The sequence below is a fragment of the Larimichthys crocea genome, chromosome XVIII, assembly GCF_000972845.2.
Source record: "Larimichthys crocea isolate SSNF chromosome XVIII, L_crocea_2.0, whole genome shotgun sequence".
Lineage (NCBI taxonomy): Eukaryota > Metazoa > Chordata > Actinopteri > Sciaenidae > Larimichthys > Larimichthys crocea.
Genome location: NC_040028.1, coordinates 4,800,869 through 4,815,008, shown reverse-complemented (window position 1 = coordinate 4,815,008; position 14,140 = coordinate 4,800,869). Strand labels below are relative to the sequence as shown.

Here is a 14,140-nt window from a genome sequence, read left to right as displayed (position 1 = left end):
ACACATGCTTTTGTGTACTTCTAGTCTCGTTATGGTTTGTGCGAGGCTCCATAGTTCTGAAGGGACTCCTTGATGCTACTTTATAGAATGCTATGTTAGACAATTATGTGCTTCTAACTTTGTGGTTACAATTTGGTGAAGACCCCTTCCTGTTCCCTCATGCACAAAGCCACGTCCCCAAAGAAACGGGTTAATGTGGAAAAACTGTGGCTGTTCTGCACAGAGCCCTGACCTCAACCACAGCTGTGGCTCACCAGGCAATGTCTATTAAATTCATGCAGTGCTTCAATCATCATGCCTAGACTCTTGATCCATATGTTTTCTGCATAAACTGACTTTCTCTATCCACAGGTAACTACTTCTAGGCTACAACCACTGAACTCACATGTCAGGATTTGTGAACATGTTTTTTTTTCTGCACGCACGTTATATTTAATAATATTTGTGGATGTGTCTTGCAAAAGAAATTATGTAGAAATGTGTGGAATTATGCTGAACGTGTGTGTTTAGGATGTTGCGTATATGTCGGGGGAGTCAAACACTGTGCCGTCGCACCACTTCATGTGTGTCTTCTAAAACTGCAAACGTATGTTTTGAAAGGAGGAATTATTACCACATTACATGTGGTGCAAGACATAAGAAACTCCCTGAAAGTTGATTCTGCTTTCTGTGCCTGTGAGCCCACTCAGGCCAGCTGGGGTTCAGAGGTTAAATATTGATCAATATTGACCCAGACAGTTCACCAATCACTTTGAGGCCATGTGTTGACAGCTAGCATCAGTCTACCAACAAGTCTGGTGCAGGAACCTCGTATGAAAATCACAAAAGAGGTATGCTGATGCAGGTTATTTCTATTTAAGTCAGGTTAAGGGTTTTTTTATGTTAATGTATTTTCACTGTGTGTATATTTATAGCTGCAAGCAAACATACTGGGATTTTTAAGGATGATACCAACATTGATATTTGTGAGTTTAAAGAATCTGATTGATGACTGACTAATTGTATTAAGAGAAATGTATGTTTAAATTCACATCTCATAAGCCTGCATAAGATAGATGTGTTGCCATAAAGCAGCACATCACAGGATGTGACACTTGCTAGGTGACACTTCCTGCACCAACCCTACATTTTTTTTTTCAAAGAGACAGAATCTGACTTACATTCTTCATAGGTTTTTCTACGGTAGTTTGTTATGATGACTGACTGACCTTTGTAAATTTAATATCAGTTGTAATGAAAAATGATGCCCACGCACACACAAGGGGAGGAAATCCCCTCTGTAGTCTACTAGTTTCCTATTAGTACTACTGCTGATTCACAGACACTAAAGTGATGTACATCCCACGACCTTAGGGACTCCCCTGCAACACATGCACACGTACAACCTCCACACGGTCTTTCAGTGGTTTCATCTCTCTCTCCTAGCACTGAGCAGAGGGAAAGGAAAAAGCTTTTTCGTGAGAAACTGAAGTGATTTTCTAATTTCTTAAAACACCATTAAAAAAATTTAAATAAAAATGAAAAAACATAAATTCTCTTTTATGACTACTCTTGTATTGTATAAGGATCATGAAGTTCAAGTCACTTGCAGAATAAATTATTAGAAGACTGTTCTTTATGAATAGATATCTGAATATAAATATAGAATCTGTTGGTGAGGGACTAAGATTTTGCTGCCAGAAAGGTTCTGGTTTCCGTTCGTAGTCCCAGTCATGTTTGAGTGAGCTTTTGGTTGCAACAGTTGAGAGCAAAAGAGATGTACCACATTAGACAAAATGTGATCTCAGAAAAATCTGAATATCCATGGCTACACCAAAAGCTCATAAATATTTGCCATTGTCTACTAGAGGCTAAATCATCACCAGATGAGCCAGGGCGGTTTGAGTAAAAATACACAACCAGTCCAATTTCTTGGGGCGTGTGCCGGGACAGTATAAAGAATCGTATGTGTGACGTCACCCACAGGTTTCTGAGGAGCCATTTTGAAGATCAGAGTGTGGTAGTGCTGGCCGGCACCATGTTTATAGTCCTGCCTCTTTCGCCTCCTGGCTAATCTAAAAATCTGCAAAGACGTAGATCATCAGTGGACCTGAGGCGGGCCTAATGACAACGACATTAATCTGTCAATCAAAGTGGTCACACTTAATTATGTTAATTATGTATAACTTTAAGCCTTAATATCACTTGAAAGGGTAAATAAAATTTTTTTAAAAAAGTACAGAAAGCAAATCTGTTTTTTGTACCAGGCTGTAAATGGTATGGAGACTAATTTGTTGAACCGTCTTCCACAGAAATCTAAGTTCTCCCTGCAGTCTCAGTGGCCTTCATCCAAAGCATATCCGCCTGCAGTGTTTCCTGTGTAGTGTAAAAGTCTGTCGAGACCATCAAGCTGAGGGGCTGAGTGTCTGTCGTCTTCTGCTATTAAACAATAGTCTGTTCTTCCATTTTCAAGATATATTTTTTGGCCTTTTCAAGCTTTATTTTCGATAGAGACAGCTGAAGAGTGACAGAAATGTGGGCAGAGAGAGAGACGGGGAATGACATGCAGGAAAGAGCCACAGGTCGGATTCGAACCCAGGGCTTCTGTAGCCGGCCTCATGTGGCTATTTAGGAACTGCAGTTTTTGGGATTTACACATACAGTAGGCTTCACTTCATAACCTTTTAGTTTACTGGGTAGAAGACTAGTTGGCCCAAAAATCATAGCAAGATCTGATTCCAATACTGTTCTTGATTTGAACTTCCTGAATTACAAGATTTGGCTGCGGTTTGAAAGTTAGTCAGCAAATGAGTTGAGTTTTGCTATTTAAAATTTATGACGATAACAATAACAACAACATGTGACAATTGTGATGTAAATAAATACATTCAATGTAGTGATACACAAGGTTTTATGAATAATCCCACTGTGAGCTGCCATCACTGTCTGGTCAGTTTTGTACAAGTGGCAAGCTCCTGGCTGTAAAGTGAAGCCTATGCGGAAGTGTTAAAAACTGCATTTCTTTGAACATCCACTTGAGGCTGGCTACAGAACAAGTTAATCTCCATAAGCCCTCATGTTAAAATGTTCACAGTAGAAATAAACATGTTTATAGCCTGGTACAAAAAACAGTTTTGGTCTCTATAGCTAATTTACACGTTCATTAACTCACCCATTCAGGTTATATTGAGGCTTAAAATTATGCATAATCAACAGCATGACTGCTTTGATTGACAGGTGGGTGATGTTACAAGTAGCTTAGCTTGTTTGAGCACCCAGGCTTCAGTCAGTCCGCCTCAGGTCCACCGATGATCAAGTCTTTTAGGTTAGCCGGAAGGTGGAAGAAGTATGACTTCCAACTCCGACTATATATTTACGGCTTTGAAACAGTGCTTTGGAAACCTATGAGTGAGGTCTCACATATGCACTAACGCTTTCTTATCGCACTGTACTTTGACTGTTTCCCTTCTCTGTAAGTCGCTTTGTATAAAAGCATCTGCTAAATGACTAAATGTAAATGTAAACATATGCTGTTCATACTGTCAGGACTGTGAATTTGGAACCAGGACACACACAGATTGTGTCTGTTATTTCTGCTAAATTGGTTGTGCTTTGATTATTGTACTTTAGCTTTACTTTAACGTGTTCAGCTATTTCTAATCATCAAATGTTATGTTTCAAAATAAAACCGCCACAAGGCAATAAGCTCTTATTGTTGCAATGGGATCCTGCAGTCTATGCTTGTGTTTTACTTTCCAAAGAATCATCTAGCCACATACCTTTTGTGGTTTCCAAACATCATTCACAATTACACACCTCTGGCTCAGGGAGAGAAGGACGGACTTCCAGAGTGTGTCACAGGGGAGTTCTGCAATGCAGCTGTGCTGTTTGTCAAATATGAAATGTAGAATATGTGTGTGTGAATATGTGTGTGTGCGAGTGCATTAGAGACTTAGAGAGGAATGTTTTATGTGTTCTATTGAAATGAATCATCTTCCACAGAAATCTAAGGGAAATCTAAGTTCTCCCTGCAGTCTCAGTGGCCTTCATCCAAAGCGTATCTGCCTGCAGTGTTTCCTGTGTAGTAGAAAAGCCTGTTGAGACCATCAAGCTTAGGGGCTGAGTGTCTGTCTTCTTCTGCTATATTTCTTCCATTTTCAAAATAAACCACAAGACCTAACCATTTCCTAAGGACTTTTGAATGTAGCATATCATTTAGACTAGACTAATAGAAAAATCAAAACAAGGTGTAATGGAAGACTGATCAACTCCACTGTTTGTTCTTATTTAGCAGGATGATGTAAAATACAGATAAATAGAAGTTATATGTAATCAGTCACCAGTTTATCAGGTACACCTAATGTTATCTATGCAGGTTATAGTGTTTAAACAGTTTTGTGGTGTGTACATTTTGAAAATATACTTTGTGGTGCGTCAGACAGGTGTGTCTAATATTTTGTCCTTATTTGGCATCACTGAGGGTAGACTTAATATTAGAAACACATCTCAATAGTGTGTTCTGTGTATTTATATATATATACCACCCAATTATGAGCAGAATCTAATAACAACACTTTAAAGTTGAATGAAAGCAGCATCACCTCGGATAAACTATAAGCTGAACACAGAACGTCTCCTGCCCGGAGTCGCTCCTGGTCACTCGGCAACGCAGAAAAACCTCCTCGACCAATCAGAGGCTCCGGTCGGCGCATTGTTACACTGGAACTCGGCGATTTTACGACTATGAACTGCTGATGATGAAAGTTGAAATCTGGGGTAAATATATAACATTTATATATAAGTAAATGTTTTGCTTTAATCATACGATGTCACGTATTAGTATCACTGTGCTTTTAAATCGTTAAAGTCACGCTACACAGGCAGAGGGACTGCGTCGTGTCACGGCTGTGCATGTTTCAGTGGGTGTGCTCCGGCTGGATAAAACAGGCGTGTCTCGCGCTGAGGGGAATGGTTCAAATATCAACTTAGCAGCGGTAACGTTACATGTGTCTCTCTCAGGCAGTGGATTATGAGGAGGTGTCTGCACGAAGTCCAAATTAACATCTTCTTTGTCTGACGTTGAATGCTCCCCGAGAACGCTTTTGGAAATGTACGTATTGCTTTTCATCTCTCATTCATCTGTGTTTTTTTACTCCACGGTTAGAAAAGTAATGCGAGTTAAGACTGGCTGAATTAAAGTTAACGATTTAAAATAACTGATATCAGTTAGGATATTTCAGCTTAAAGTGTCGCTGCTTTTTTTTTTTTTTTTCTTCTCTTGACTGTTCCAAACTTGTGGCGGTGACTTCGCTGTATTTCGTCGACATATGTGTTGATATTGAGTCCAACTTAAAGCTGCCTGACGGCGTCATGGTGTCACACGTTCGCCGTGTCGCGCGCTGTGGTGTTTGTTTAAAAACGCTCCGCAGGCTGAGTGATTAGCGCGAGCGAAGTTAGCGGTTAACGTTAGCTGCACATCTTCGTCACGGGCAAGTTGATACGTCAGCTGGGACAAATAACCACCGGTGAAGTTTGGACCAAACGCGTGTAACGTTTTTTTTTAAATTATTTATTTTTTATTTTTTTCTTGTTGTATTTTTGTTTTGTGTGTGTTTGGAGCCGGTTTGTCTCTCAGCGGTTCTGGAATAAAAGGCAGGCTCGCGCGGTGAGCTGTTCTAGAAGCCTCACGCGCTCTGTCCTTTGCTGTGTGTGTGTGTGTGTGTGTGTGTGTGTGTGTGTGTGTGTGGGTGTGTGTGTCGTGCTCGCATTCTGCTCTGCTCGTGCTGAATGGGTGATGATGCTGCTACTCTTTCACGACATGGTTTTAAAGCTGCCAGGTGTTCATGTATTTACGTTTTAGAGTTTTGTTTTTTTAATATTTCATTGTTACAACCGAACTCAAAGAGCTCAGGCTGTTCCATATGTGACAGGAAGCAGGTTCAGATGTTTTCTGGTTTTTGCTTGGTTTGTGTCACATTTGAATATCACTAACTTTTTTTTCTCTCTCTCTCTGCTGCCGTAGTTAATCTAAACTTTGTGAGAAGATGGATAACAAGGACGAATCAAAGAGTTGTTCTGTCAGTGTCCTGACCTGGGAGCAGGTGAGCCGGCTGAATGAGGTTCTGACCGAGGTCGTGCCTGTACATGGACGGGGGAACTTTCCTACCTTAGAGGTGCGGCTCAAAGACATTGTGGCTCGCGTGCGCTCCCGCCTGGAGGTGAGCGGCATCAGAGTCAAGGACATACGCCTCAATGGCTCCACGGCCAGTCACGTGCTGGTGCAGGACATTGGCTGGAGCTACAAGGACCTGGATGTCATCTTCAGAGTTGACCTGCCGCACGAGGCCGAGTTCCGGCTCAGTAAGGACGTGGTGCTGGGTACCCTGCTGGACTTTCTGCCTGAGGGTGTGAACAAAGAGAAAATTACACCCATGACTCTGAAAGAGGCGTATGTCCAGAAGCTGGTGAAGGTCAACACTGAGCAGGACCGCTGGAGCCTCATCTCCCTCTCCAACAACAACGGTCGCAATGTGGAGCTGAAGTTTGTGGACTCAATACGCCGGCAGTTTGAGTTCAGCGTGGACTCCTTTCAGATTGTGCTGGACTCCATGCTTTCCTTCTACGAGCTGGCAGAGACGCCCATGTCTCAGGCCTTTCACCCCACTGTGAGCGGGGAGAGCGTGTACGGTGACTTCAACATGGCACTGAGCCACCTGCGGAACAAGCTCATCGCCACCAAGCGACCCGAGGAGATCCGAGGCGGCGGCCTGCTGAAATACTGCAACCTGCTGGTGCGAGACTTTCGGCCCGCCAGCGAGGAGGAGTTCAAGGGCCTGGAGCGGTACATGTGTTCGCGCTTCTTCATTGACTTCCCCGACATCGGTGAGCAGCAGCGCAAGGTAGAGGCCTACCTCCAGAGCCACTTCATCGGTGAGGAGAAGAGCAAGTACGACTACCTCATGATCCTGCGCCGAGTGGTCAACGAGAGCACGGTGTGCCTCATGGGCCACGAGCGGCGCCAAACCCTCCACCTCATCTCGCTGATGGCCTTCCGAGTGCTGGCGGAGCAGAATGCTATCCCCGACGCGTCCTGCGTCACCTGCTACTATCAGCCGGCGCCTTACGTCCGAGACCACAACTTCAGCAACTACTATGTGGCCAACCAGAACATTCCAACATGGCTGCCATGTAACTGACAACAAAGTGGAAGGACGTACTCGAGGGCGCTTCTGCTTTAGAGGAGAAGAGAAGGAATATTAAAAAGAAGAAAAAAAACTCCCAAAAAAATGATTATTGAGGCAATAAATGCTATGTTCCTCTCAAGGCACAATTATATTTAAGTGGACAAGTGTTTTGCTTTGTTTTTTGGAATCCTTTCTCATTCCTTATCTACAGAGTTGGTCTAGGTCATTGAATAGAAAGTGATATTTTTAAGTGTTTAGATTTATTATTTTTTTTCTTCTCATGTTTGGTTGTTGCCCTGTTTATCAACCTTTATTCTTAATGGAGTTGTGTTTTGTGCCTTAACCTCCGGGTTTAACCCCCTAACCCCCAATAATTGAAGTATGGGCTATCTGTTGAAGAAAGGGAAGAAGAAAATGTGCTTAAAAATAGCCTTAAATTTGGTTTTCTCCTGTGATTTAAAAAATGTGAAAAGGCAGAAAAAAAAAACATAAAATGATGGAAAAATAGTATTATTGGGAAGGGGTAATGTAATACAGTAGGCGATGGCCAAAAAAATTAAAAACCAGTGTTTAAAAAAAAAAAAAAAGTATAGTTCACTGAGGAGGGAAGAAAGGTGGTACACTAATGACTTTGACACCTGAAATGAAGGGAAAGTTCAGTGGCGTTGATGTTTCAGACATTTGTGCTCTCCCTAATATGCCAGCAGTGCCTGTCATTTGGAAAACAATGCAAGAAAAATTTGCTTTTTAATTTTCCACTGTGAATTTCATTTCCCTGATGATATTTCCCCGATCCAGCTTACTCAGCCCAGCCCAGCCATTTTCAGTCAGGACCGTCTTTTAAGCGGAAACCTGAGGTGAGCCAAGTTTAGATAGACGGATTATTTCAATCAGATTTTCTTTTTGTAAAGTTACTCCCAAAGCCTCACCGGTGACCTCCACATGTCACAGTCCTCTGGCTATAGTGGGAGGCTGGCTGACAGGACAGGAGTAGACGCAGGGCCCCGCTGAGAGAATGCGGTCGGCCTCGTTGCCCTGGAGCGAGCGAGCTGGCTGGGAGTTTTGGAGCGACAGGCTGAGTGGCTGTCCCTTCCCTTAAAAGGAGCAGCACATGGTGGGATGACAGGGTCGTCCCTCACAACCATTGCAGGCTCGACAGCGGCCCTGAAATGGGATCCTCCTCTGATTCAGCTCAGAGACTGGCTCTCAAACTACAGGCTATCTATAATTATCCTTTTTCTTTTCTTTTCTTTTTTCAACCTTGTGGAGGGAGGGAGCTGCAGAGCAGGGAAATGGGAATGACGGGTGTGTGAGCAGCAGAAGCAGCCTGCCACCTTACATGTGTGTAGGGAGCGGAATCATTTCCTGTCCTCTCCTATCTGGCGCCTGCTGGGACCACGGAGTGTTTGAACCCCTTTTGTGGTCATGGGCGGACAGACGCCATGGTATGTTGAGAGAAACGCCTGCTTGCTAGTCGGATAGCCCTCCCCTGACCTCACAGGTTGTGACGGAGTTCCCTCTCGACACCCCTCAAATATCTATTTCTAGCCAATCCTATTATTAGCTGTTCATTTTTTTAACACTTGCAGTGTGGCATTACTAGCAGTTGGCCTAAGCTGTGAGTCTCTCCTGACATCACAGCATCCAGGTTTCTGAGGAGAACAGTTGATCTTAAACTTGTAAGTGGCAGCTGCTGTGTTTTCCCCCCCCCTTTGGCCCCTCCAGTTCCTCAGAAACCCTCGTCCCCTCTGCCTTGCTGTTGCTCGTCTCACTGTGGCTCGTGTTTATGGCAGATAACCAGGACCGTCTCTTATCTGGCTGACAACCACGACTCATGACTGGATTAGAGAGATACAGGAAGGTCAGCTTGGCCTCCTGCAGGTTACACCCCACAGGGTCAAGGCATGTTCTGCTGGCTCAGCTCCTGGACTTTGGTATGGGACCTGCCACAGTCCTTTTTAACAACAAGTGAGGTGCCACACATCTGTCTCACTCCGGACCAAAGTATTTACAACCAACAACTGAAACATTTAAGTGCCTTTGACTCTTTGGAGCGTGATTTGGCTTTTAAAGTGTTTTTGTTTTTTTTAATGTTGATCTAGAGGAAATGAGTTAGCTTCTCCTCTTTTTTTTTTTTTTTTTTTTTTTCCCCCAGCCCCTTTAAACTCTGAAAACACACTGTCATCTCTGTACGTGATACCAGTTTGAGGGGATGCATACACTTTTGGTTGGGGAGCAAAATAATTTAGGTTTGAATTTGAGTTTTTGCCGTTTTTATTTTTCCTTTTACCATGTTTTTCCACTTTTTTTTTCCTTTCAGTTTCAGTCCCAAACCACACTTTTCCTTGAACCCCATCTGTCTAGTCATTCCTGTCAGTCTTCTTAGCCATTTCATTTTATTCCCTTCTTTGTCTTTCCCTACCAGGTTTGGCCTTGTTGTCGCTGGCAGCCATGTTAATTTCAGTCTTAACCTGAATGCCTTTTTTAATGGACTGCCCAGCATCGTGGCTCCACCTGCCCCAAAGCATCCCAGCTTACATAGTTTTTCCGACAGCTTTTTGTCCCCATCCAAAACCAAAGCAATACCTTAAGTGCCCTGAAGAGCCATACTGTGGCACACATAGCTTGAGGTCACCCAGCAGAGACCCCATACTAACAGAAGCACTTTAAAGAGGCCTTGTTTTACTCCAAACCCAGCCACCTGAGAGGATTGTGAATAAGCTAATGTGGTCAATTGCTGGAGGGAATTGAGCTGGTTCTCAGGGACATAATGTGTTTTTGAGAGCTTTGTTTTTTATTTTTATTTTGGGAGGGTAAATTGGTTTAATCTGCCCTTGACATTGAGACGCCCCCTTCTGGTACTCCACTTCATTTTGTTTCTTTCTTCTCAACATATTCTGACTCTTCTCTTCTTATGCAAACTTACAGATTTTTAGTAGAGCAGATCATGGTTGAAGGTGGATGTAGCCAGCAGACTTCAGCTTGCTTGACAGCAGCACTGGGTTTTCTCTGTGCGTCCATTTGCTCTGAAACCTTATCATCACTCACTGGACGGTCCTCTCCCAGTTTAGCATCACCATACTCTAAACCTGAAGATGACCTTTGCTTTGTTTAAAAGCCAGATGACAGTCCAGAATCTCAGCCATTCCCTAGGTGCTTTATCTTCCCTGAGTGATGTATAGTTGGTTTATCAAAGCTCGGAGCCACGTTTCAAAACCAGCAGCCCAGTTAATGTACGCTGCTGCTCACGGCTGCAGGTTAAAGTCTGCTGAGCGGGGTGGCGACTAGTCTCTTCTTGGGCTTCTTGTTGACAATCGCTAACTGAACAGTAGCTGAGCAAGGTCAAAGAAAATGCATTTAGTATTTTCTAGACAGTTGATGGTGAATGCAGACTGGACTGTCTGCTTTTTTTTTTTTCTTTTTTTTTCAGTCCACCCCACTTTCATGTGTTTACGGTTATTGTGGCTTTTTCTCCCCTGACATTGGAAAACTGAAATGAAAGCTTTACCTTCCCCAGTAGATGAGATTGGGGTGTGTGCTTTCTTTGTCAGGGTTTATGTATGTATGTCGACATATGAAACTCTTTAAGGATGATGTGGGGGGAAGAGGATGAACTGTATTTTGCCTTTTTTATTTTGTGGCCACAATTTTCTTTTTCTGCTGTAAACTTGTCAGTGTTATTGATCCCATCGCTTCTCTTACTCCGATTGCTTTTGGTTGCCCAACTCATTTGGGCCTTTTGTATATTAGGACACCTGTAGGCTGCAGGGGGTGCAGAGCAAGCTGTGGATTCGATATTTAGTGGTTATGCTTGTCTGAAGTACAAGTCATACACCATGGGGATGTGAAGGAGGCCCTCCGGAAGCTCTCCTACAGTTTCTATATGAAGAGTTGTGAATTACTTTGCAGCAGATTTGTGTTTACGTTAACACGTGGATGTGTGTGTGTGTGGTGTGTGTGTGTGTGCGCGCGCTCGTTTGCATGTGTGTATGAAGGGATGCCTGTGGTTCTAAGTATAAAAAGTGGGGAAAAAAAACAAGAAATTTGTCGCACTATATATTTTTTTTTGAAATAGTTAATGCAAAAGAGCTTTGTCAGCTTTGTGATTGTGATGATGTGTTTGATGGTTACATCCATTATACTATTTCATTTTTCAGCACTTTTACCTCACTTGAGTTTTTCCTTTTGAATGGAAATGTACATGTACATCAGGAAATGTGTTTGAAGAGGAAATTATGAATAAAGAGTATTAAATTGCAACTTCTGCGTTAGCTGTTTCTGCTGTCAAACCAAACTCACATTTTAAGGGATTTCTGTGTGAAATGTCTGTCAGGTAATACTGTGTTTTATGTTTAAACTCAAACACTCCAGCGTTGACCTCCAGCTAAAACTACAGCACACATACATTTCACTAGGACTGTGTGATTATGTGACAAGTCTGTTATCTTAAAGTAAACCTGAGAACGGGTAGTGTGTGATGGGCAAGAAGAGGGTTTTTATAAAAATGGGATTAGAATGGTGGATAAATATAAATACTTCATATCTGGGTGAAAATTTTAAAAAAAACTTAAGTTGATTTTCATGTAACCCTGTTCAACAGAAATGTACTTTCCACAGGATGAGGTTGTGTAGCAACAATGAAGAGTGCAGCAGGTAAGACTCCATTTTTTACACCAAAGTGCTTTTAAAAAAAAATCCAGTTTGAACAGTTAAAAGCCAGAGAATGAAAGTGGGCCTTTTTAGGTGCGTCTTAAAAGCATCAACAGATTCAGCCTTTCTAATGGGGCGATTCTAGGCAGTAACAGTGGTAACGTGTGTCATGTCCTCGTTTAACTGAAATAAATTATGAGCAGAGTGTTTCCGTGAGTAATCGTGTTATAAACATTTCTTGTTTCTCAACAGGCCTGCTGTAAAACATCTTTATTTAGAAAATGTCATGACATCTTCAAGAATTACAGCCTCCAGGGGCCAGATATATTCTGACCATATGAATATCAACAGCAATAAATAACCTTCTGATCTTGCTTGATGTTATTCCATCAGTTGATAGAGTTATGCTACAGTAATATGGGTTAAACATAACAGAAGCATTAACCTAATTGCTTGAGCGTAGTTACGAGGAATATTCAATCTTTGAATCCATTTCCTGAAAGTGGTATCATATTTCAGTCATATTTCACTTCCCGCTTTCACCGTCCTGTGCCGCTCTGACTCCCTCACTTCATCCTTGTGGGCATCCTGATTGGTGGCTTCAACCAGAGATGTTTTCCGTCTCCATCACCAGGGAAGCGGTTAGTGGGCAGATCAGTCATCTCAGCATTCAGAACTTTAAATCCTGTTCTTGCTGCTCTGAGTGCAGTGGAAAACACTGTCCTCCTACCAGAGGTTTTATTGCGTAATAAAAGCCTGGACATTGCTTTTGTGAACCTGGTGCTATAGGAGTACTTCAGAGCTCCTCAGACTCACCATATATGTACATTTCTACACACTCTTGCTTACAGCGAAGCAAGAAAAGGAAGTTTTAGTTGCCTTAGTTGCCTTTGCTCGAATTAATGTGTGGTCTTAAGTGTGAAAGGCCACTGATCCTCCTCATTTGCTATATAATTTGCCACAGGAAGCTGTCTGTGCCACAAGCCACTATTCACATTTTCTTATCTGCAGAAAAGGACTCAGTGTTCAGACTCGAGTCACACAGCAATCTGCCCTAAATTTTTTCCATTCCACCCCGTCTATGTGCTGATGCTGAAAGCATTTTAACCTTTAAATCTTTCATGCAAGCCTCACTTCATTCTTCCTCCTCCTCTCTTACTGTGGCTGTGGCAAAATTTATATATGTTCTCTCCTCTAGACACTTCCCTCTTTATTGTGAAATGCAGTGAATAACTGCTTTGGTGTTGTTGACTTGTACTAAATTTGAATGTAATCCCTCATGGTCTCTTTAACAACACTGCAGCTGGACAGGTCACCTGAAAACAGTCTTTTCCAACCAGAAATTATTCTTTCAGAACTTGCAAAGCAGCACCTGGCCTCTCTGGCAAAGCTGCAGTGGTTCATTCAGCCACGTCTCAGTGTTTTTTATGAAACTAACTTTCAGAGCCACAACATGCAACTTTTCCTCCATGACGACTCAGTTTGTCATGTTCACACTCCAAAACCAGGATTTCTTCCCTTAGTATTATTAGTGTATATTTATACTATTCCCCTCAAATTTTGTGAATAACTACTGTAACTACTTACTTTTAATTGTTAGTTTAATTAGGAAATGTAGACTAAATGGCAGTGTATCACATCCTCATTTAACTGAAGGAAATCATGAGCCAACAAGTGTTTTGTAATCGAGTTACATCAGCTTGATTTTGGATGAACAATTCCTGTTGGAGGGGGAGTGACCTGGCACCTCTCCAGCTTCCAGCCCACCCTCCATACTGTGGTCCATGCTGGCCTTGAACCACCCACCCTCTGAGCTCAGACGAAGTCCCAAAGGACAGAGCTACCGCCGTCCACATTATGCATTTGAGAATCCCACTTTTGGGGAATTCGCAGGGACCCCTGCAAATGCAATAGCTGAGCCCCACCTTCTTGATCGTGGTATGCCAGGTATCTGTTAACAATAAAATGCTTGCATGTGAGTTCCTTTGTTGCCAAATACTGCTTTAGTTGAGCTGTGCGTCTCCAGTTCTAGTTATGTTATAGCATGTCTGTCATGAATTAAATATCACAATTCATGTGATCTGAGTCAGTGTATACGGCTGAATGCAATCATCAGTCACAAGATGAACTTGCTTTCACTGTGTCTTCTGTCAGAAAAAACATTCCTGACATTATTTTCCCATATTTTCTAGTGACTGTGACATTACATCAGGGGTATCCAAACCTCTTTTAAAGAGGGCCCTCTTTGATAATGTGAAGATGCCCGGGGACCAATACTAAGATTTTAAAAATGAAAAAATACCAATAAAAGTTCCATACAAATGCAC

General features: G+C 42.4%; 1 protein-coding gene and 1 pseudogene across 3 annotated transcripts; one reads left to right on the top strand and one right to left on the bottom strand.

The window, feature by feature from the left end:
* The first annotated feature begins 4,627 nt into the window (after positions 1–4,627).
* On the top strand, positions 4,628–11,423 carry tent5c (terminal nucleotidyltransferase 5C). Of its 3 annotated transcripts, XM_010734041.3 has the most exons (3): positions 4,633–4,755; positions 4,999–5,089; positions 6,002–11,423. In XM_010734041.3, the coding sequence occupies exon 3, from the start codon at positions 6,024–6,026 to the stop codon at positions 7,173–7,175; it is 1,152 nt and encodes a 383-aa protein (XP_010732343.1). In that variant the 5' UTR covers positions 4,633–4,755; positions 4,999–5,089; positions 6,002–6,023; the 3' UTR covers positions 7,176–11,423. The 3 variants fall into 3 exon arrangements, with proteins under 3 accessions (XP_010732344.1, XP_010732343.1, XP_027146769.1); XM_010734042.3 differs by lacking the exon at positions 4,999–5,089 and having other exon boundaries at positions 4,628–4,755; XM_027290968.1 differs by lacking the exon at positions 4,633–4,755 and having other exon boundaries at positions 4,823–5,089.
* Positions 11,424–13,629: 2,206 nt separating this feature from the next.
* Positions 13,630–13,768, bottom strand: LOC113748246 (uncharacterized; annotated as a pseudogene).
* Between the last annotated feature and the right edge of the window lie 372 nt (positions 13,769–14,140).